The 21471-nt window shown below is 40.8% G+C and overlaps 1 protein-coding gene across 6 annotated transcripts in view; it reads right to left on the minus strand.

Annotated features, from left to right (window-relative positions):
• Positions 1-21471, minus strand: part of Ehmt1 (euchromatic histone lysine methyltransferase 1) — a 151688-nt gene that overhangs the window by 48547 nt on the left and 81670 nt on the right. For all 6 annotated transcript variants that reach the window (XM_041674603.1, XM_041674601.1, XM_041674602.1 and 3 more), the window contains exons 7-10: positions 20285-20362; positions 18633-18753; positions 14340-14477; positions 9071-9216 (exon numbers count right to left, since the gene is read on the minus strand). In XM_041674603.1, the coding sequence (XP_041530537.1) occupies positions 9071-9216; positions 14340-14477; positions 18633-18753; positions 20285-20362 (483 nt within the window). The remainder of the gene's footprint in view (positions 1-9070; positions 9217-14339; positions 14478-18632; positions 18754-20284; positions 20363-21471) is intronic.

A 21471-nucleotide genomic window follows, 5' to 3' on the forward strand; every position in this document is an offset into this window, starting at 1 on the left:
ACGCCCCCATTCAGCAGGAAGCAGTTTGGAGAGAAATAACTGCGCCCATATTCCCAAATATTGTTTATAAATGTTCTTTTACATTTAAAGGGGGATATGATATAGATATGAATAATTTACATTAGTATAGATTTTGCTTTATGGATAGAGATTTAAGGTCAATTTTGTTATATATATAAGTATTTCTGATTTTGATTAAGGTATTGTGATTGTGTAGTTCATTTAAATATGTACTGTATAATTAAGAAATATAGATTGTTAATAAATAATCATAATAGTCAAGTTTGTAGTCATGTTAGTTAAGATTTTCTAGATGTACATAGATATATTTTAGATAGGCATTCTTCATATCTTTCAAAGATTATAGAATATGGCATTTTAAATGTTTTAATAACTTAGGACTTTTCATGACAATGAGACACTCTGCTCCTGGCAGCACCAATGTACTTCAAGAGGAAGATGGGCATCGAAGAGGCACCTTATGGAGTTTGATAGCCATTTGGGCAAGAAACTGCTCTTGCCTGGACTATTGCATAAACTGGACACAGAGAACCCACAGAGAGAGGACTACTGAACTTGCCTAAGGTGAGATGATCTTTCGGGGTTCCTGATACATGAAAGAGTCTGCGAGACATTCGGCAGGACACAACAGATAGTGACTGAACTGACTTTGAATTTTCCTGCTTTATGGAAATGTCTGCTGGATACCATGGGCCTGAAGGCTGAAGATGGATGCCCCAACGGTACAGAGGAACTTTGGGTGACTGTCCAGGTAGCGAGATGTCTCTGTCATTTCTAGAGTTTTAAAAGTTGCTTTTTTCTTGTTTGCTTAAGTAGTATTGTATCTTTCTGGAGTCTTTGATGGAGTTAAGAATAGTTAGTTATAGTTTTCCTTAGTTATGATAAAGATTATTGTAACTTTTACTTGATAACTGTTTTGTTATATGTAATTTTGCTATGTTAAAGTTAAAGCCTTTTTTTTTTTTTGTTTAAACCGAAAAAGGGGAAATGATGGAGGAAGGTCATTGGCTAATAAAGGAACTGCCCTGGCCCATTTTATTGGTTAGAGGATAGGTGGGAGGAGTAAACAGAACAAAATGCTGGGAGGAAGAGGAAGTGAGCTCAGAGACTCCACAGCTCTGCTCTCCTCCTGGGAGCAGACGCCTGAGAGAGACGCCATGCTCCCGGCTCCTGGGCAGACACACGCCATGAAGCAAGCCGCCAGGTTAGACATGTTGAACCTTTCCCGGTAAGACCGGTGCTCACTGATTATTAGAGATGAGTTGATCGGGATAACAGAATTAGCCAGTAAGGGCTAGGGCTAAAGGGCCAAGCAGTGTTTAAAAGAATACAGTGTCCGTGTAATTATTTCGGGGCATAAGCTAGCTGGGCAGGCGGCTGGGGTGTTGGGGACGCAGCCCCGCCACTGCCCTTATTACTTCAAAGTACCTGTCATGCAGCTGCTAACCCCAGCCAGCAGACAACCTCATTGAGAGGGTCAGGTGATCAGAAAATCAAAGGCTCAACTTAGGCATAAATCAAGGAAGACATCAGAATGAGAAGAGAGCTAGATAATCAATATACTATAGGTAAGAAGGTCAAGGCTATCACAAGTGACCAGTGGGTCAAAGTACAATGAGCCCTAAGTGATCCAGCTGGAATGCCCTACACATGGAATCAAAGCTGAGATGCAAGAAACAAAGCAATGTCTCCTGGATATGCCTGAAGAACACCAATACAGAACATACTAAGGAATCCAAGATTCAAGGACAATTATCGGACTATAAATAGAAGCTTCCCTTGTAAGATGCTACTATGTGCCAACAAAAGAGATAATTCACAAACGAACTGCTACAGATGTCCCCCCAACAAACAATAACTGTCCAGATATGCTGGTATTCAAAGAAACAGAACATGGCCTCCACCACTTCTGTGTTCTGTTGGTGCAATATAATTATGCAACTGGGTTGTAAATACAGGCCAGTAGCCATAGTATCTACAACAAGTAGCTAGGTCTGAGTTCTGCACAGTTTCAAAACAAGCAATCTAAAACACAAATCAAAAAGCTCTTAATGCATCTTTTCTTAAGACTTCATCTGAAATGTGAGTAAGTGTGCCAAGGACTACCCTCAAAGGACACAGCAAGTGAAGCAATTGGCAGTAGAAACAAGAAACGGAACCTGACAGACCAGCAAGTGCTTTGTTGATGCCTACGAACTGTGGTAGAATCATATAAGAGATTCTCTTTAAAGGCAGATTAAACGTTTCCCCATACCTAAGGTGTGGTGATATTTCATTTGTATTTTAATAAGTGAAGCTTGCCTGAAACATCCCCACTGGTCAGTCTTACAGACCAGGCAGTAAGGACACACACCTTTGATCCCAGCAGCACACTAGTTTGCCATAGAAACTGGGTGGTCATGGTGCAACGCCTCTAATCCCAGCACTACAGAGAAATTTAAGACAAGAGGAGACAGCTCTCAGACACACTCATTCTGAGATTCCAGGAGGCAGGATCGCCATTTTGGACTGAGGTATAGGTAAGAGCCAATAACTGGCTGTTTTGCTTTTCTGACCTTCAGGTTGAACCCCAATTTCTGTCTCTGGATTTTTATTAATCATGCTACACTAAGGTATAAAACTCAGCATAGGGAAAGCTAGGGCACGTATATCTTGAACCAGCTACCCTGACACCACCCCCAACACCAAGTGATTCTCTACGAATCTTGGTTAAGACGGGTGGACACAAGTCCTTTATCAATGCTGATTGGAGAGAAGGCATGAGTTATTTAAAAAGAAAATGTGAGATAGTACAGACACAGACACAAGTCTGTAAGACGTACAAAAAGATGCTAAAAACAATTCATAATTAATTTTGGAATAAGAGGTTACATGCATTTAGTATTTGAACTGTTTTATAAAGAGTATGAATTATTTATATGATCATAAAATGATGAAAGAGATTTTGTTCAGCTGCAGCAATGGGAATGGAAACAGTTGGGGGCTAGTTAGGAAGATGCTGCTCAAATAGCACAAAACAAGGCAGATGATCTTTCAGAAAGAGAACTTCAAAGGAATAGAAATCCAACTTTTTCTTAGAGTTGAGAAAAAGAGAAACAGTTAATGAGCACAACTACATCCGTGATGAGGAAGAGAACAGGAAGAGAACAGGAAGAGAACAGGAAGTGCCAAAGCCAAAGAAAGGAGTGAGTGAACAGGCAATGACGAAACAAAAATGACCCAAGCCATCCGCCTGGAAGCAAGGAGAAGTACAGAAGCAGAAGAAAGCTACAGTCCACTTCACAAGGGAAACCAGTTTGTGACAAGACAAGGCAGAGACCCAATCTCATCCTCCTGCATGCCTGTTGCTATTATTACAAAAAAAAAAAAAAAAAAAAAAAAAAAGGACCTATTAGCTTCAGAGTGCCTGCTATTTTCTGAAACATTCTATTAAGGAAAGCTCTAATAGAGACTGAAATAAATTTTTTTAAAAAATGGAGACTGGAGTAGCCGGGTGTGATGGCCCTCACCTTGAATTCCAGCATTTGGGAGGCAGAGGCAGGCAGATCTCCGAGTTCAAAGCCAGCCTGGTCTACAAAGTAAGTCCCAAAATAGCCAGAGCTGTTACACAGAGAACGCCTGTCTCAAAAAACGAAACAAAACAGAGACTGAAGTACAATAAAACCCCCCAATAAGCCCATATTTACTTTTTAAAATCCCTAACATTCTCACCTGAGCAATCCACATTAACCTTTCCAGAAGAGTATTTATAAGTGAAATCACAAGGTTTTATTCATTAAAAACTCAAGGTATATCGCTCATGAATATTCACACAATCTCAAGAAAATCCACATACCCAACAAGAATAATAATAATTCCCCAAAACCCACACTTTAAGGAGGGTGAGAGAATGAAGGAGAAAGGGGGTATCCTGGTGTGCCTGTAGAGGACCAGAGAACAACTTTGCTGGGCTAGTTTTCTCCTTCTAGCGTTTTTTTTTTTTTTAAACAATTTACTTTTATTTTATGTGCATTGGTGTTTTGCCTGCATGTATGTCTGTGTAAGGGATCCCCTGGAACTGGAGTTACAGACAATTATGAGCTGCCATGTGGGTGCTGGGAATTAAACCTGGGACCTTTAGAAGAGCAGTCAGTACTTTTAACTACTGAGCCATCTCTCCTGTCCCCTCCTTCCAACTTCTTAATGGATTCCAGGATTTACACTCAAGTCATTAGGCTTGGGTAACACGTGCCTTTACCTACTGAGCCATCACACTGGCCCTCAATTTTTCTTAATATAGCAGTAAACCAATCAAATCAATATAAAAAGCACATTTTACTGCCAAAAAATTTCAAAACAGAGTTTTAATGAGTGGCATTTTTCCTTATTGCTAGAAAACTCTTTAATATCTCACTTAATACAAAGTCGTAGAGGCTCATAGCTATTTCCGTGGTTAAGATCTGGTACTTTTGGATTGTTATTTTCTAATATTACATCAAACGACAGGTGTGCACCACCATAAGCAGTTCAGCACACGGCATTTTCCGTTCAGTTGTACTTTTTTTTAAGCTCAAGAACAATTTTATTAGCTAAAAAGAAAAAAAAAAACTTCCAGGTAAGCAAGTTATAAATCTCAGAAACTGTCCACCTGGAAGAAAAAGGAGAAACAAAGCTATGGCGTTTAAGTTGGCATGTAGTGAAACACACGGCAGACAAGCTGCTACATGAGGGAAGAGGCTTTAGTAAGGAAGACCAGAAAAAGCCTATTTCACTTCTAGCCAGCATCTGAAAGAGACAGAAAATAGAAAGAAATTGAGTTATGCCTTTCTGATTTAGGCCTCAGAAAGGCAGGCCCAGTAAACCACTGGTATAATACAGCATCCTTGACCTGTTGGGAGCTTAAAAGTCCTTACACCCTCAGATGTCCAGGAAAAGCAGGAATATTAAGCATCCAGAATTTTCTTTCACAGGGAAGGACATATAACTTGTTTTTTCCAGAAGGTTAAGAATTAGAGGTGACTGATGGCCTGGTTATCCACATTATCTGTTGAGCCAAGCCAAATTAAGCTCCTACAACAACCAGGACAGGAGGTTGGCTAGTAATCTAAATGACCCTTATATTATATTGAAAAGCAAGGGGCCTCCTCCAAGCTCCCACAACCAGGACTGAAGATATCTAATAGGCTAAATGACTCCTACATTATCTGTATAGACAAGGGCTTTGCCAAGCTCCCACAACCAGGACCAGAGGTGGATCATAGCCCAGATGGCCTCTATGCTATCTGTATGACTGAGACCAGGCCAGATCCTTCTTCAGGCCCTTAAGCATTACATCAGAAAACTTTCCCCAAAATATACTGTGCTTAAATATGCTGGTAATAAACTACCAAGCATCAGACTCTAAAAGCTTGATATAGTATGATGAAGTTACACTGAACCAAGTTTTCATTCTCACCTCTTTCTCTGCCTGTCCTGACCCCACTATCAAACTTTCAGCACTGCTACACTGGTACCCAGCTGTGTGCTTGCACTCTGCATGGCTCTGTCACCTATACATAACTCTAACACTGAAATAAAAACTAGACCTCAGATCAGTGGTTTTGGTTTTCCAAATGCTTACTGTGTGAAAGCTTAAGAAAGAGAATTCACAAAACTTCAGCATCTTTCGACAGGAACCAAGTGTAAGGTTATTTGACTTTAATAATAATATAAAAAATTAACTCCACCAAATATTAAAATATAAAAGTTCATAACAATATTGTAAAACAAAAACTTCAGAAGCTGAGGGAGAACCAATTGGTATCTTAATTCTGCTAGACACAGAGTAAAACCCTCATTATCTGTGCTACTTTGCCTGCTAAGAGGCATACAACTATGTAACAAAGTGGATGAGATTATTTCAGCCAATAAATGCACAATCCATGGAAGAATTATAGCAACATTTTAAAACCTCCAATGCATAATGAAGGTAAACTAACAACAGTGAAAAGTATCTATCTTGTGCTCAATTTGGAACAGCATTCCCACAGCCTTGCAAAAGAAACTGAGCTGAGTCAGGCAGTGGTTGCACACGCCTTTAATCCCGGCACTTGGGAGGCAGAGGAAGGTGGATCTCTGTGAGTTTGAGGTCAGCCTGGTCTAAAGAATGAGTTCCTGGACAGACAAGGCTAACACAGAAATCCTGTCTCAAACCCCCTACCAAAAAGAAAAAGAAAAAAAAAAGGCTCATGTGGCCTTTGCAGTTCTGTCAAGGACTCAAAGAGATCTGCTGAACTGCACCTAAGTATAAGAAACTAGGCAGAATCCAAGCACCTCGGAAAGCAGCTATTTCTTGGATTTGGCAGTTCTACCAGAGGTATGTGGGTATGGGAGCCAGGTCTAATTATTATATAACCAAAAAAAAACTTATAACGAATATCATACAAAGAGAAACAAAGTTTCTAAGAACACAGAACAAACTACAAAGGAGAAAATGAGAAGCAAATCATACCCAACACACAGCACAGAAGTCAAAGCAAAAAGCCCTGTTCTGAGGAGAGGGAGTTGTAGCTATGCATTCTGCCTTTGCAATGTAAACATATTTCAAGAATGCCACACTACTCCAGCAGATAAGGAAGCACTCCTCTATACCAAAAAATTCTAGCCACTGATGGCAGGGAAAAAAAATAAAAATAGAATATTGAACCTGAAACAAAGCAATAAGCACAGTCAGTAATCGATCAGGAGTCAAAATCTGTAAGAAAAAACCTGATGAGGAAGGACAAGAAGTTGCCACAGAAACCCTATCATGCTTGCCTTGTGGTATGTTTTCCGTGCCAAGGTTAAATCATACAAGTCTTAAATCTACCCATGTCTTCAGATTTAGTTTTCAAACAATGAACCCTAAGGAGAACGACATAAACAACATAAGCAAGCCATCAACTAAATCAGTGACTAGGATCCATTTACCTGTAGGTCAGTGGCACAAGGAACTAGAAGAAAGGTGGCAGAAAAAAACATTCAACTTCTAATACAGGAGCTGGTGAGATGGCTAAACAGATAAGAGCAATGCCAACACTGACTCCCAAGTGCAGGGATGAGCATTAGCAGCCCACACCTATAATCCCAGCACTCAGGAGGAACAGGCAGGTGGATCTCTGAGTTCAAGGCCACCCTGGTCTGGAAAAACAAGTTCCAAAACAGTCAGAGGTATTACACAGAGAAATCCTGTCTTAAAAAAGAAAGAAAGAAAGAAAGAAAGAAAGAGAGCAATGGCTACTCTCCCAGAGGACCAAGGTTCAAATTTCAGCACCAACATTTTGCAACCATCTGTAAATCCAGTTCCAGGAGATCTGACATAGGCTTCTGCTGTCTGTGAGAAGTAAGAATCTACATGTGGTGGTACACAAGCAAAAATACCCAAACACATAAAATAAATAAATAAAACTTTTAAAAATCTTTGATTACAAACATACCAAAAAACTCTGGAAACAACATGTGAATTCTGCTTAGTCCAATGAAAAAAGAAACGTGGGAAAAAAAACAAAACAGAAATTCTGGGACATACATATATGGACCTTAAACTTTGAGAAGATAAAACTGAAATCAAGGCAAAATGTCACTGGAACTTCCCTAATACCCATGTCAAGAGAATGAGAGAACCAGTAGTTTTCAAACTGTGGTTCTTGGACCATAGCATAATAAAAATTAAAGCTTTTTAGAAAAGCAAGACTCACAACACAGGCCAATTCCACTGAAGCAAAAATTCTGGCTGTATCACTAGGTATTAGGAGCAAGAATAGCTGGACAGTCCTCAGTAGCATCAGCCCACAAACACCTGACCCAGCACCACACTAGACCGTACCATTAATTGCCTAAATCTAGTTCTGTGGGCAGGGTGGACTGCTAGAATCACCTCCATTTCTCCTTTTCCTGGGCCTGGACAGATGCCCTAGCCTTTCTGCCTTCATCTATGAAGCATAAAGAAACTGCAGGGGCAAGTGTGAAATCTCATGGCCATATCCTGCACACTAGACATATGCTGCTGTTGCTGTCAAAGACTTGAACCCTAAAGCTAACAGCTAAAACTCAATTGTTAATTGGTGAGAAAGGCTCCAAAGATCAAATGGTCAAAAAACCTCACCAGAATGCAATAGGGAAAAGAGAGAAGAAGCAAAGCACCAGCGACTGGCCAGGCCTTCTCCCAGAGCACAGGTGGTCAGATGCAGTCAGAGTATTCCAAGGGTCTTGTCACAGCAAAAAGTACCTCTAGTAATGCAACATCAACAAGCTTGCTGCTTGCTGTCCCCGTCCCTACCCCTGCTTTGTTCACTAGCAGCCAAGTGGCATGATGAGCTGAAGAAAAATAAAACTTGCCAAAAATTGAAAAATTCTTAGAAAAAGCATTGTCTCTGCACATTGCCTCCTTGCTTTTTGCCAATCCAGAAGGAATGAGGGTGAGGGATCATCAATCCTCCCATGTCTATGTGAGACATGGTAAGAAGTAATCAGAGCTCATCAGAGGTGATGGGCATGCTAGGCTGAACCTGTCCCAGGCACGGACACACTGGAGAAACCCTCACTTTATTCACTTCTCAGCAAATACAGCAAGGTGGTAAAAACCTTTGTTTTATGTTTCATGACAATGCAATATTCCACTTTCACCCAACCACAATTTGAATGCTATCACCCTTTTAAAAAAAAATTTTTTTTAAGGGGTGGGGTATATAAGAATGAATATGTCCACAGAAATTGGAAGAGGGAAGGGGATCCCCTGAGGCTGGAGTTATAGGAGGTTGTGAGTCACTCGATGTGGATGCTGGGAACTGAACTTGGGTCCTCTGCAGGAGCAGCATGGTCTATTTACTACTGGGCCATCTCTAGCTACAACGTTCTTGTTTTGTTTTGTTTTTTAAAAAAAAGCAAGCCTATCAGCTCTGGTTATCTTATTATTATCTGCTCCATCACTCTGGCAAGCTTGTGTGGGTTCCCTGGTAATCTGACAGTGCTGTCTAGGGTTTAACAGGAAACGTTGTAATTCTGAAGCATGACAGTTCTTGTTGCCATTTTAAGGAAAAACGAACGTGCTTACTTCATGATCCACGCTCTCAGTGGCCATGCACTGGTTGTTGGCCAGGGTGCTGATCTCGCGGCTCTTGGGGGTTTCCATGCGGCAGCTGCACAGAGGCACTTCCTGGAGGCCATCCGTCTCCAGCACATCCGGACCACTGGCCAGCCCTAAGTCACACAGACACATCAGCTCAAGCAACCCTGACCTACAAAGGGTCGTCCAGAGAACAATCAATTACAGTCCTTACAAAGATCATTTATGAACTGAAATTACACATCAGTACTGCTCAGGGAAAAGGGTTCACATACTATTTTGTAATATTCTACATGTAAAGTAAGGAGGCAGATTGTATTTTACCCACAAACTACCAAATCCCCCAAGACTACTTATTAATTTATATTTATAGGGTCTGTGTCATAGGCCAGGCTGCATGTTCATCAGGAATTCCTAAATCTGGTTTCCAAGCAAGAAAAGCATTCACTACATATTGAGATATTATTTTCCTTATTTGGTTCTAATTTATATCCATAAAAAGAAATTCCATTTAAAAGGTTTTACTGATGGTTTGTTACCTAGAATATTATTCACCAAAAAAGGAATCCATGTATTAGGCAGAAGAAGGAAAACCAAGAAAATGGGGTCCATCAGATGGCTTTGGAGAGTTAAAAGTGCATGTTGCCAGGTCTACACACCCAAATTCAATAACCAGGACCCACATGGCAGAAGAACCAAAAGTTAACAGTTGTCCTTCAACTCCACACATGCCTACACACATGACATGACAGACAGACAGATACACATATAAACAGAGAACCAAACACCAAAGTAAAAACAAAAGCTATGAGGCCCAGGCAAAGCCTCTGCACTGCAAAGCTGAGCCCATTCACTCTCAGAGAACATGCAAAAAGGATTCTGGGATCTGACTAGTAACTTCAAAGACTGCTTCTTCCAAAGACACTGGAGCAGACCATGTCCTCTTTCTTGTGAAACAACAGAGATAAAGGTGAACTGAGTTTGAAGAGTATTGCAACTCTGAAAATAATTAAGTAATATTCACACCTAAAAACAGACTAGGACTGACAAGGTAGTGCAGGCTTTTAATCCCAGAACTTGGGGGACAAAGACAGAAAGAGCTCTGAGTTCTAGACCAGCCTGAACTATATATATCAAGTTCCAAGCCAGCCATGCTACACAGTAAGATCCTGTGTCAAATATTAATTAATTAAAATAAAGACTCTCATTGAGACCAAACCCAAAGAAACCTGAGGACCCTAAGCCAGTAAAGACCTTACTCATCTCACGAAAACTAATTTTGAGCTATTTCTTCTGACTGTCTGGATTACAGAAAAATCAAACGGTTAAGTTCAGCAACTCAAAACCAGCCAAGTTATTTATCAAGGAACTTACCAACAGAAAAGAACAAATAATTATAACCAAGTAATTATTTTTCTGGCCTACTTCCAGTTCGCTCAACACAAGCCTTCCCTGAAATCCCTCAACAAGCCCTGAACTGCTTCTGGTTTGGAGCTGCCTGATCTACAAATTCTTCAAACTCTCCATATACACACAGTGCTTCACTTGGTCTCTAGCAATACTACGCTGAACCCAGGGGTCCAACTTCACCCCTGGCCTCTAGAAAACAAGAAATGGGTCCTAACTAATCTACTCGCCACAGAACTAATAAATGAAGGAAATGTAGGTGAGTTGGCAGTGTTTACTTCATGCACCAAGACCTGGGCTGGATCCTCAGCACTGAATATACTAGGTATGATGGTCTATGATCATAGCACTCAGGTGTAAACGAAGATATTGGTTTCCTGGCCACATGGAACTGAATAATCACATGGAAACTATATTAATTACAACACTGTTTAGCCAATGGTTCAAGCATACTCTAAACCCCCCCCCCTTTTTTTTTCTTTTTTTGGTTTTTCAAGACAGGGTTTCTCTGTAGCTTTGGAGCATGTCCTGGAACTAGCCCTTGTAAACCAAGCTGGCCTTAAACTCACAGAGGTCCACCTTCTGCCTCCCAAGTGCTGCGAATTAAAGGTGTGCACCACCACCGCCTGGCTAGCTCTTAAATCTTAAATCAACCCATTTCTAATAATCTATGTATCACCATAAGGCTATGGCCTACCACTAAGGTTCCAGCATCTTTTTCCTTGGGCTGCTAAAGAAGAGTGTGCCTGACTCCACCTTCTTTCCTTCTCTATCTGCTTGGGATTTCCCACCTTGCTATATTCTGCCCTACCATAAGCCAAAGTACCTCCTTTATTAACCAGTGGTAATAAAACATATTCATAGCATACAGAGTGGAATCCCAAATCACTCAGGAGTTAGGAGTAGAAAGATCAGAAGTTCAAGGCCAACCTGACAACTTAATGAAGCTAAGGCCAAGCTAGGCTGAGACCTTGTCTCAAACACAGTTTAAGAAACAAAATAAACAAGGGATAATTTAGCCATAAACCTCTGTGGAAAAAAAGAGCTAGTGACATGTAAATTTAGCTGTCTGATTTCCCTGTAGTAACTACACCTCATAAGAGCAAAAAGTTTACAGCAAGACTCAAGCCAGAATCACTGAAAGTATAAAATGGGCCTTTGAGGAGTTCCCATTCAGCAACCTGACTCATAAATAGGGGAACAGACAGAAATACAGAAAGTGGTCAGGAACTGTCCTCCTGTCACACCAACCATGTGTGGCTCAGGTGAAATAAAAGAGTGCACATTCCTGGACAGCACTGTCAGAACACGTACATCTACGTAGATGAGGGTATGCTTCAATCTCCAAAAACTGCAGAGTGAAAACTACACTGTAAAACTACAGTGAAAAACTACAGAGACATCAAAAGAAATGGCTGACACAACTTTTTGCACACTGTCAGAACACGGTTCAAGAATGGAGTTGTTCCAGGCGGTGGTGGTCCACGCCTTTAATCCTAGCAGTCAAGAGGCAGAGACAGGCAGATCTCTGTGAGTTTGAGGCCAGTCTAGTCTACAGAGTGAGTTTCAGAACAGCAAGGGCTACTCAGTGAAAAGCTGTCTTGGGGAAAAAAGGGGGAGTAGTGTGAGTGCTTATGAGAAAACCGCCAAGAAACCAACCAACACAAGAGTCTTTTCAGTGATTCCAGTTTCTTCAAAGACACAGAATTTGTTCTTAGAATATACTTTACTGTCCCTTCCCAGGTGTAGTAGGTAGGAGTGAGTTTACTTCAGACTATTCATTACAACTGGTTATTTTGTTTAGATGCCTCTGTAGAACATGCAACTTACTTGTTACAAGTGGCTTGTCCACCACCTACGGCTTGCCCTTGTGATTGTACTCTTTACTTACTCATCATGTGACTCCTCTTAATCATCAGAGTATAAACTGTCAGATGACTAAACTCTGACTAAAGTTGGCTATTGCATGAGACCTTAGTCTGCCTTATTTATGGGCTTCATCTCCCCACATCCCACCACCTCTGGAGTGATAAACAAACACAATCTCTCTTCTGACCTTGGGCTCTCCTGATTGGCTTGTCTTCGCTCAAGCTCAAATCCTTAGCCTACTACCTTCACACACCTCCAAGCAATTACAGTGAGAAAAGACAATGGAAGCACAAACATTCATTTAGGTCCTCAGCTCAAGTCTAGACCCTCTTGTACCAAGACTGGATTGAGCATCTGAACCAAGTGACCAGCTTCGGCAAACTCTAAGATCTTCACTCATACTTCCAGCACTCCTACTACCTACCTTCAGGTATCTCAATTTCATACTTTAAAAATGATGACAAGTAGGCAATGCTGTTTTTCTTCAAGGAACTGATTCTCTAAGTCAAAAGTATGTTTGTTGTATACAAACCAATCCCTGATTGATGAATCAGAGGTGATCAATCACAGGAAGGCCAACATACAAAATGCCATAGAACCTAAGGAACAGCACTACAAACTGCCCTTCTCCTTCCTCTGTAACCTTGATACCACCCTTCTAGATGTGCTTCCATTCTTAAGACTTTATAATTTCATTTACCACTTTTGGCCTTTATTTGTATGAGAGATGGATCAGGACATTTTACATAGAAGAGCCCCTAAATGCCATCACAATATCATGTTTATTCAGCAACAACAGGCAGGGCTCTGTTATACAGCACTGGGGTTGCTGTATAACAACAACTATTTTGTGATTACAATTAAATTTCTAACCTCCCAAATCCAAAAGTTTTGAATACTTAAAATACGGTTCTATTTAGCTTAGAAGGGAGTCATGTGTTAAGTACAATGGGGCTTTATGAGATTTAAAAAGGTTTGTGAAAAGAAAAAAAAAATCACTTCTTTGGACAAATCCAAGATCCATGAGAGGTAAAAGGTATGGTTTACTAAATTACATAAGTAAACCACAGCTTCCTAAGAATTTAAAATCTTAAAAAGCTGTGTATTTGTTCTTTAAAAACAACTCATTAAATCCCTAGAGTAAAATATAATTCTATAATTTCAAAATATGAACAGACTGTAAACAGCTCTGGAGTCTTACATTTCCCCTTAACATTATATTTCATAAAGATTTTTAAAATATAATTAGAGTTTTCAGTGTTAGGTTTTTGAGTGATTTAAAGAAAGGGGAGCAGAAAGTGAGGGCAAGTCACAACGATTCAGGCACAATGGCAGATACGACTGCACCTGTGACTGGAGGCTGTACTCCACTGCAAACCCAGCCGAGCAAGAGACCAACCGGAGATGAAACCAGAGACCATTTAAAGGCACACTGCATCACATTCAGAGGAGGGTGGCATCTTTTTCATCAAGGGTTCCACACACATCAGGCTCACAACTGCGAAACTACTAGCACCAGAAACTAGGCATCAGGCAATGGCTACTTTGCCTTAGGGAGCTCTCACTCACACTTTCTGTCTTTCTCCAGAGCAGATAGTGATCTGGCAAATGCATTTGCATCACGTCTTTTCAGTCACCTTTAAAGAATGCACTTTATCAGCTGGGTGGTGCACACCTTTAATCCCAGCACTAGGGAGGCAGAAGTAGGCGGATCTCTGTGAGTCTGAGGCCAGCCTTGTCTACAAGAGCTAGTTCCAGGACAGGCACAAAAGCTACAGAGAAACCAGAGAAACCTTGCCTAAAAAAAATAAAAAGGAGAGAAGGAGGGAGAGAGAGAGAGAGAGAGAGAGAGAGAGAGAGAGAGAGAGAGAATGAGAATGCACTTTATCAAACTGTCTATTATTATCCACCAGGGGGCATCAGGGTAACACAACCAGACCAGTAAGCAAGCAAGATGGTGTAGTCACACTCCAACACCAACCTTCATTTTCTGTCTGGGAAGACAGAATTCCTCTGACACGGAGATCCAGGGAATCCAGAGAAACTTCCATATACCCAGCGCTGTCTCCCAAAGCTGCCTGCTCCGTGCTTCCTGGGGATGACTTACAAGTCTCGGAACCTATACACAAAATGCACACATCATGAAAACTGCCCAAAAGCGAAGACCAAAGAGAGGGCTCCATAGGTATCAGTGCTGGTATCTAAGGCCAACAATCTGAGTTCAATCCATAGAACCCACACGGTGAAGAGAAACAACTCCCATAAGCTGTCCTCTGACATACATAACATGCACACACAATAAAAATGCTTCTGTTTTAAAAACCCAAAATTAAAACACAACAACAAACACTCAAACAAGAGGCCAGTTTCCAAGAAAGGTACTAATTCTGATGAACACCTAGGACACTTCAGTTTCAACTATCATTTTATTTCTTGTACATTATTTTATTAGGTCCCATGAATATCCAGTTTCACAAGAAAAGGGGTATCAAGAAAAAACGAGAAAGTCAGGAATTATGGTTCATGTTTCTAATCGTAGCACTTTGGAGAACATGGCCACCGTTGGGTATACAATGAATTTCAGGCTATTCTGAACTGAGATTCCCACCCATCCACTCAGGGGGGGGAGAAATTCATAAACATATTACTACATTCTTTTTTTAAGATGAAAAAAAATAGATTTATTTAGTGATTTTATGTTTATCAGTGTTTTGCCTTCATGTATGTATGTGCCCCACATGAAGATCTGATACCCTCTGGGGTCAAAAGAGTGTTGAGTCTCCTGGAACAGGAGTTGCGGACAGTTATGAGCCCATATGTAGATACTGGGACTTAAACTCTGGGCCTTTGGAAGAGCATCCAATGTTTTTAATTGCATAATGATCTTTCCAACTCCAATTAGTGCAATCTTATATCCAGATCTGCTAAGTAAAACCTGATAATAATCAAGAAAATAATAAAAATATAATAAAGGAACTAGATCTGGCAGCTCATGTCATTACTCCCAGCATTGGGGAGGCAGTGGCAGTTGGACCTCTGAGGGACACACAGTAAGACCTGTCTCAAAAGAAAGAAAAGTGATGAATTTCTTTAAATTGTTTTAGAGTTTAAAATAAAATGGAAAAATCTAAGAGTCTGAAAGACCCACTAACATGATGAAACAATTTAACGATATAGAAACCTGTGCCTGTGATGATACCAGCCTTCCTGCTGTTTTAGCCCACAGCTGAAGATGCCCTGGGATTCAGCCAACATCCAACCCATCAAACATTGTAGTCTATGAAGTACACCACTCACTTAAGGGCAATAAAATCTAAACATGTATAAAGATGGAAGGATCCAAAGAGAACTAATTCCAAAACTAGTTTTATAGATCATCTACTAGGGACAAAAATGTATGTAGGCCCTAATCTTTGAGCACAACGGAGGGTAGCAGCAATAGGCCAGCCTGTCCATACTTCCCAAGACAGCCTGAGAGACCTGCAAAATATTGAGTATTTCCAACTACAAATACATTTCAAGAAGAATCCTAAAAAGTGTGTATACATTACATAATACTTAACAGTGGCAAAGGGCGAGTGACTATGTTTCAAAATGAATCTTCTAAATATTAGTATGCAATATTATGTAAATGACGAGAAATAAATGAATCATTAATACAGAGGTATGATCAAACATATTTTAATTAAAACTGTATTCTGTGCCTAGATCTTAGACAACAAATTTCAAACATAAATAGATTTTGCAAAATTTTAAACATTTTATATAAAACAATAAAAATTCACATTATTCAGTAAATATTTAAGTATGCATTTTACACGTTGAAGCCAAAATGGCAAAAACGGACTCTCTACTCTCAAAGTTTCTTTTAGTATTGGATCCACAAATACTTGTGAAAGTCCACAGTTGAAACCGCATGGATTTTCTGTTCTCAAAGGGCAACCTGCGGTGAAATAAATGGCAATGTTCAAGAATGAATGGGCAGAGCAGGTGCTCAGGAAGGACACAAGCCCTGTATCAAAATCTCTGTAGTCCTTCCCATGTCACGTGGCTGTCTCACAGCCACTAGCCCACAAACCTCCTTTTCTGTCAGAAGCTAGACTGACAACTGAACAAAACTGGCTGTGTAGCATAAAGATAATAAGCAAATAAGTAACTGAAGCAGATTAGAAAACTCTAAAAAGGCACCTACACACCACTGTTAATAAAAACCTCAAGGCAATAAGTAGCACTAAGAGATGGCTCGGTGGTTAAGAATACTTGTAACCTTTGAAGAAGGCCTGAGTTCTGTTCTCAGAACCCAAATAGTGGCCCACAAGCATCTGTGACTCCAGTTCCTGGGAATCTGACATTCTCATCTGACTTCTTGGGTCACCAAGCATTTACATAAGAGCATACACATGTAGAGACACTCATACACATGAATAATAAGAACATCTTTAAAAAGGAAAAAGTAGCCGTAGTTTATTGATCCATTGTAACAGATCAACTGCACAGGTACAAACAGGAGCCGCCTCTTCCTCACATATTCAAATGCTGCCTCATTACATTAAGGATCTACATGAAGGCTGAAAATTTTCAGAAGAAAATGTGGAATAAACTCTGGTAGCCTGGTTTATTCAAAGATTTCTGTTTGTTTGGTTAGTTGGTTTTTGGTTTGTTTGTTTGTTTTTCAAGACAGGGTTTCTCTGTAGCTTTGAAGCCTGTCCTGGAACCAGGCGGGTCTTGAACTCACAGAGTCCACCTGTCTCTACCTCTCAAGTGTTGAGATTAAAGGCGTTGCCACCACAATCTGACTTGTTTGTTTGGTTTTGGTTTTCAAGACAGGATTACTCTGTGTAGCCTTGGCTGTCCTAGAACTCCCAGAGTCTGCCTTTGCCTCCCAAGTACAAGGATTAAAGGTGTGCACCACAGCGCCTGGCTTACTCACAAATTTCTTAGAACAAAAAAGTAAGAACCATTAAAAAAAATTCATAAATTTGACTTCAATGAAAACCTTCACTAGCTCTTCTTACCTAAATATACTGTTAGGAAAATGAAAAAGCAAGCCACAGGCTAGGAACAAAACATGCAAAATTTCATCTGATTGAAATTCTCAGTGAGAAGATAAATGACCTAAATATAAAAGTGAATGAAAAACACAAATACACACTTGACAAAAAAAAATACACACAAGCTAAGAAAGCTCCACCTCATTACTGCCCTGGTAAAAACAAACTGAAGCTACGGCACCCTCTGGAGCAACGAAGTTATACAGACTCCAACAAGCAAAGGTAAGGACAGAGAGGACTTAAGCCCCAAGTACTGTGCTGCTGATGTACAAGGGGACCCAAGCTAAACAACGGCTTGGTAGTTTTCCAAAGACTGAGCACACCGTATGCAACTGTGTTAGGCCAGCTAGAAAGATGTGAAACACCTGTGCTTCATTCAGACATTTCTATCAGCTTCCTTTCTGAGAGCCTAACCCAGCAGAGACCAGCGTCCACCAGCAAGAAAATGACTAATAAGTGACAGCACCCCACACAGTTGGTACACTGCTCAGAAGGCAAAAACAAATTGCTGTGGACAGGTCCAAGAGGAGGGTATTCAAATGAATTATCTCAAAAGTGACAGAGCAGGGGGGAAAGGACTGTATATTAAGCAACTCCATTCACAGGATTCTACAAAGTACTAGAATATCAACAAAACAGAAAGGCAAGGGCTTCCTGGGAATGCGGAGGTGGTCACAGGCTAAGGGAAGGCTACCTAGCAGCAGGGTTAGGGACACAGAGAGGGTGAAAACAATAGTGAACTGCTCCTGGTGAGAGTTCTATAATTTGTATACATTCCACTCTATGCCAGGCACAACTCAACAAAGCTATACAATGAACCTGAGCACTTTGTCCCTCTGATCTGAAGGACATGTTCTTGATCTCACCTTAACAAACTACTATTAAGGACTATGGATGAGTAATAAACCACTCAGGCCACAGAGGCAGCAGGAATCATCAGACTTCCTTCTTCCATATGGTACAGGAAAAGTCCAGGCACTAGTCCCGTGCAGGTGACAAACTATCCATGTCGGCTTAGTGCTCGGTAATGAAGCCAGATCAACGAGGTTTATTAGAAAGAGACTACCTGAGGATTGCTTAAATTTCTCTAAAGAAGTCATTTCAAACACTTTTTACAAGAGATCCTCTTTCCGAGTGAAATCCTTCAAATAGACCAGCACAGACGACCTTCCTACTGACACACCACACATAGCTTGCAAAAGCCCCAGCTCCACTGTGCTCACCAAGCATGCTGCTTGGCTTCTTTCTACTTCTCCGCCTCCTTTTCCGAGCAGGCTTGATCCAGGGGCTGTCAGTCTTCCCTCTCCTCTTGAGAAATTTCTTCTTGATACTGGATTCAGAACTCTGGAGGACCAAAGGGCATGCACATCAAAGGCAAAGCAGGGGGAGCTCCTGAGAGCAAAAAGGACTATGAGTTGTTTGCCTCAAAAATCAAATAGTTGCTATATCTTGATTCTTCCTCTAAAAGATTCATTTCACTTTTGGACACGTTTCCAGGTTATATTCTAAAGATACATATGCTGTTCCAAAGCATCTCACTAAGCTCAGTCCTTTTAGAACTAACAAGATAAAACTAAAATACAATTTTGTAAGTTTTACATCAGTTTGGCAGACTGTAAAAGTATAAACTGGAAATTTCTACTCAGGACTAAGCAGAAAAGCTCAATAAGTAATCTACTTTTCATTATACATATCCACTCATTTTGATCAAGAAGGAACAAAGCTCAAAGTGCCCTAGAATCCACACAGGCACATGCTACATGGATAACAAGAAAGAAGTATAATCAATTTATAACAATACAGAGGTTGCACATCTGTTCCCATGTTGCAAGTGTAGAAAGGACATCTAACAACCACAAATCACAACAGACCTACAGCACAAATTCTAGTTCCAGGAGATGCTAGAAAAAGGTCATATGAAGACAGCACATGGGTTTCTCAAACCTACTTTCCAAAGACATATATAGACACACTGAGGATACTATACTGATACCCAGGAAGAGTCGCGTGGCACACATGCCAAGTAATCCCAATTATATGGAAGTATGTCCACCTGCCCAAGCCGTGGGTTGGTTGTGTGGGTCTACGTCAGTCACCCCAGCAAATTTGTTGAGGAACATCTCCAACACACATGCTTATATTATAAAGGTCCCTACAAACAACCCCTCATTCCACCCTATGTTTCATACAGAAAAGCTTTTGGAAAAACTTCAACGAGCACTGCTCGTTGCTAAGTTTCTACTGTCTCGATCATGCTATAGGACCCCAGAAAATAATGTTCCATCACCAACCCAAGGATCCTATATGTGTCTTCCTTGCCTTCACCACAGCAGTGTGATACAGGGAACACTTTCTCCCTCTTCAATTTTTGGTTCATTACTTTATCTTACACAGATAACTTTTCCCTCAAGCTCACATGCTTCTTATCTCCTCTGCTCAGTATTCACACGTGGGTGGGCTACTTCACAGTTGGGTGGGCTATTCCATTCCAGGGATTCACCTATTTCAAACCTACCCAGCTCCTACAAATACGCAGATTCTACGTGACAGGTAAGGGACTCTACCTCAACATAGCTCAAGTCCAACAGCTTCTCAGCAGCCAACACAGCACAATTCACCACTGGTATGAATAACCAGAAATATAGAACCATACCCTTCCCTCAGAACCAAACACAGCCCTAGGAATGTCTGACGTGTTATTGGATCTCAACAACCAGATTATCACACTTGCTCTATCTGTGCCTGAACTACAACACTAAGTGACATCTTCCCTTCAGACAAGACCCCTGGATACCCTGTGACTTTCAGCATACACAGGAGGTGGTAACAGTGACTTCATCTGAATCATATGAACATAAAATAAATGTCAGATTACCAGGTCAGACTCATCTCCACCATCTTCATCCTCCCCTGTGTCAGGTGACTCCTGTTCTTCCTCCGAATCTCCATCCATCTGATTATGGCATAGGACAGGGAGAAAACCAAATAAAAAACAAAAACCAATTAGATTTTTTAGTAGAATACAAATGAATGCAAAACAAATGTTTAAAAAAAAAACCTGGCAGATATACGTGGAAGGATCCTCATTGTCTGTCCCATTATAAAGACAAGTTACCTGGCTGGCTTTGGCCAGGGAGTTTCCAGAGAACAAGATACCATGAGTTTCTGTTCCCACTCGCTGTTAAGATACTACATAGCGCCTGGCGGTAGTGGCGCACGCCTTTAATCCCAGCACTCGGGAGGCAGAGGCAGGCGGATCTCTGTGAGTTCGAGACCAGCCTGGTCTACAGAGCTAGTTCCAGGACAGGCTCCAAAACCACAGAGAAACCCTGTCTCAAAAAACAAAACAAAAAACAAACAAACAAACAAAAAAAAAAGATACTACATAGCAAACTGACCCACTCTGATGACTCAAAATTCGTCAACTGCATGCAAGACATGCCATATATATGTAAAAAGTGGCAAAATGCACACAAAAGCACATGGGCACACACATACAGAGAGAGAGAGAGAGAAAGAGAGTATATTCTGAAGGGCTATATAAAATAATACACAATCAAACCTACCTCTAATCGCCCAAGAGTAGTCTAGTCCCTAAAGCCGTAAGTGCTATGTTACCTGGCCACTTCCAGCCACACTGAGCCCATGCCTAAACCTGTTTCCATGCTGGACACACTTCAGTGACTCTTTTCTAATTACAGACAAGTTCTATAATCATTTCTATATCAGAACACCAAAGACAACTTGTTTTTCATACTGTATTCATCATTCCTGTCTATACTGTCAGTACATGAATACAGTGTCCACTTGCCGCAGACCACTGCAAGACAGGGCTGTGGTCTGACTCTGTAGGATGCACTCCAGAATAGTCCACTTCTTTCTGATGTTCCCAGCTCAACAAAACCTACAGGGTTCACAATCAAACAAGCCAAGGTCCTTCAGCAAAAGGTAGATGAGGAGAGATGTGGAGCTCCTGAGTCAAATGGCACCCCTCTCCCCTAATATATCTCATTAACACCCTATACACGTCTCTTGTTTACCTATTCTTTTTATTTTTTTTAG

The sequence above is a fragment of the Microtus oregoni genome, unplaced genomic scaffold (genome assembly GCF_018167655.1).
Source record: "Microtus oregoni isolate MIOR12 unplaced genomic scaffold, Mior012 000025F_ref0000491, whole genome shotgun sequence".
Classification (NCBI taxonomy): domain Eukaryota; kingdom Metazoa; phylum Chordata; class Mammalia; order Rodentia; family Cricetidae; genus Microtus; species Microtus oregoni.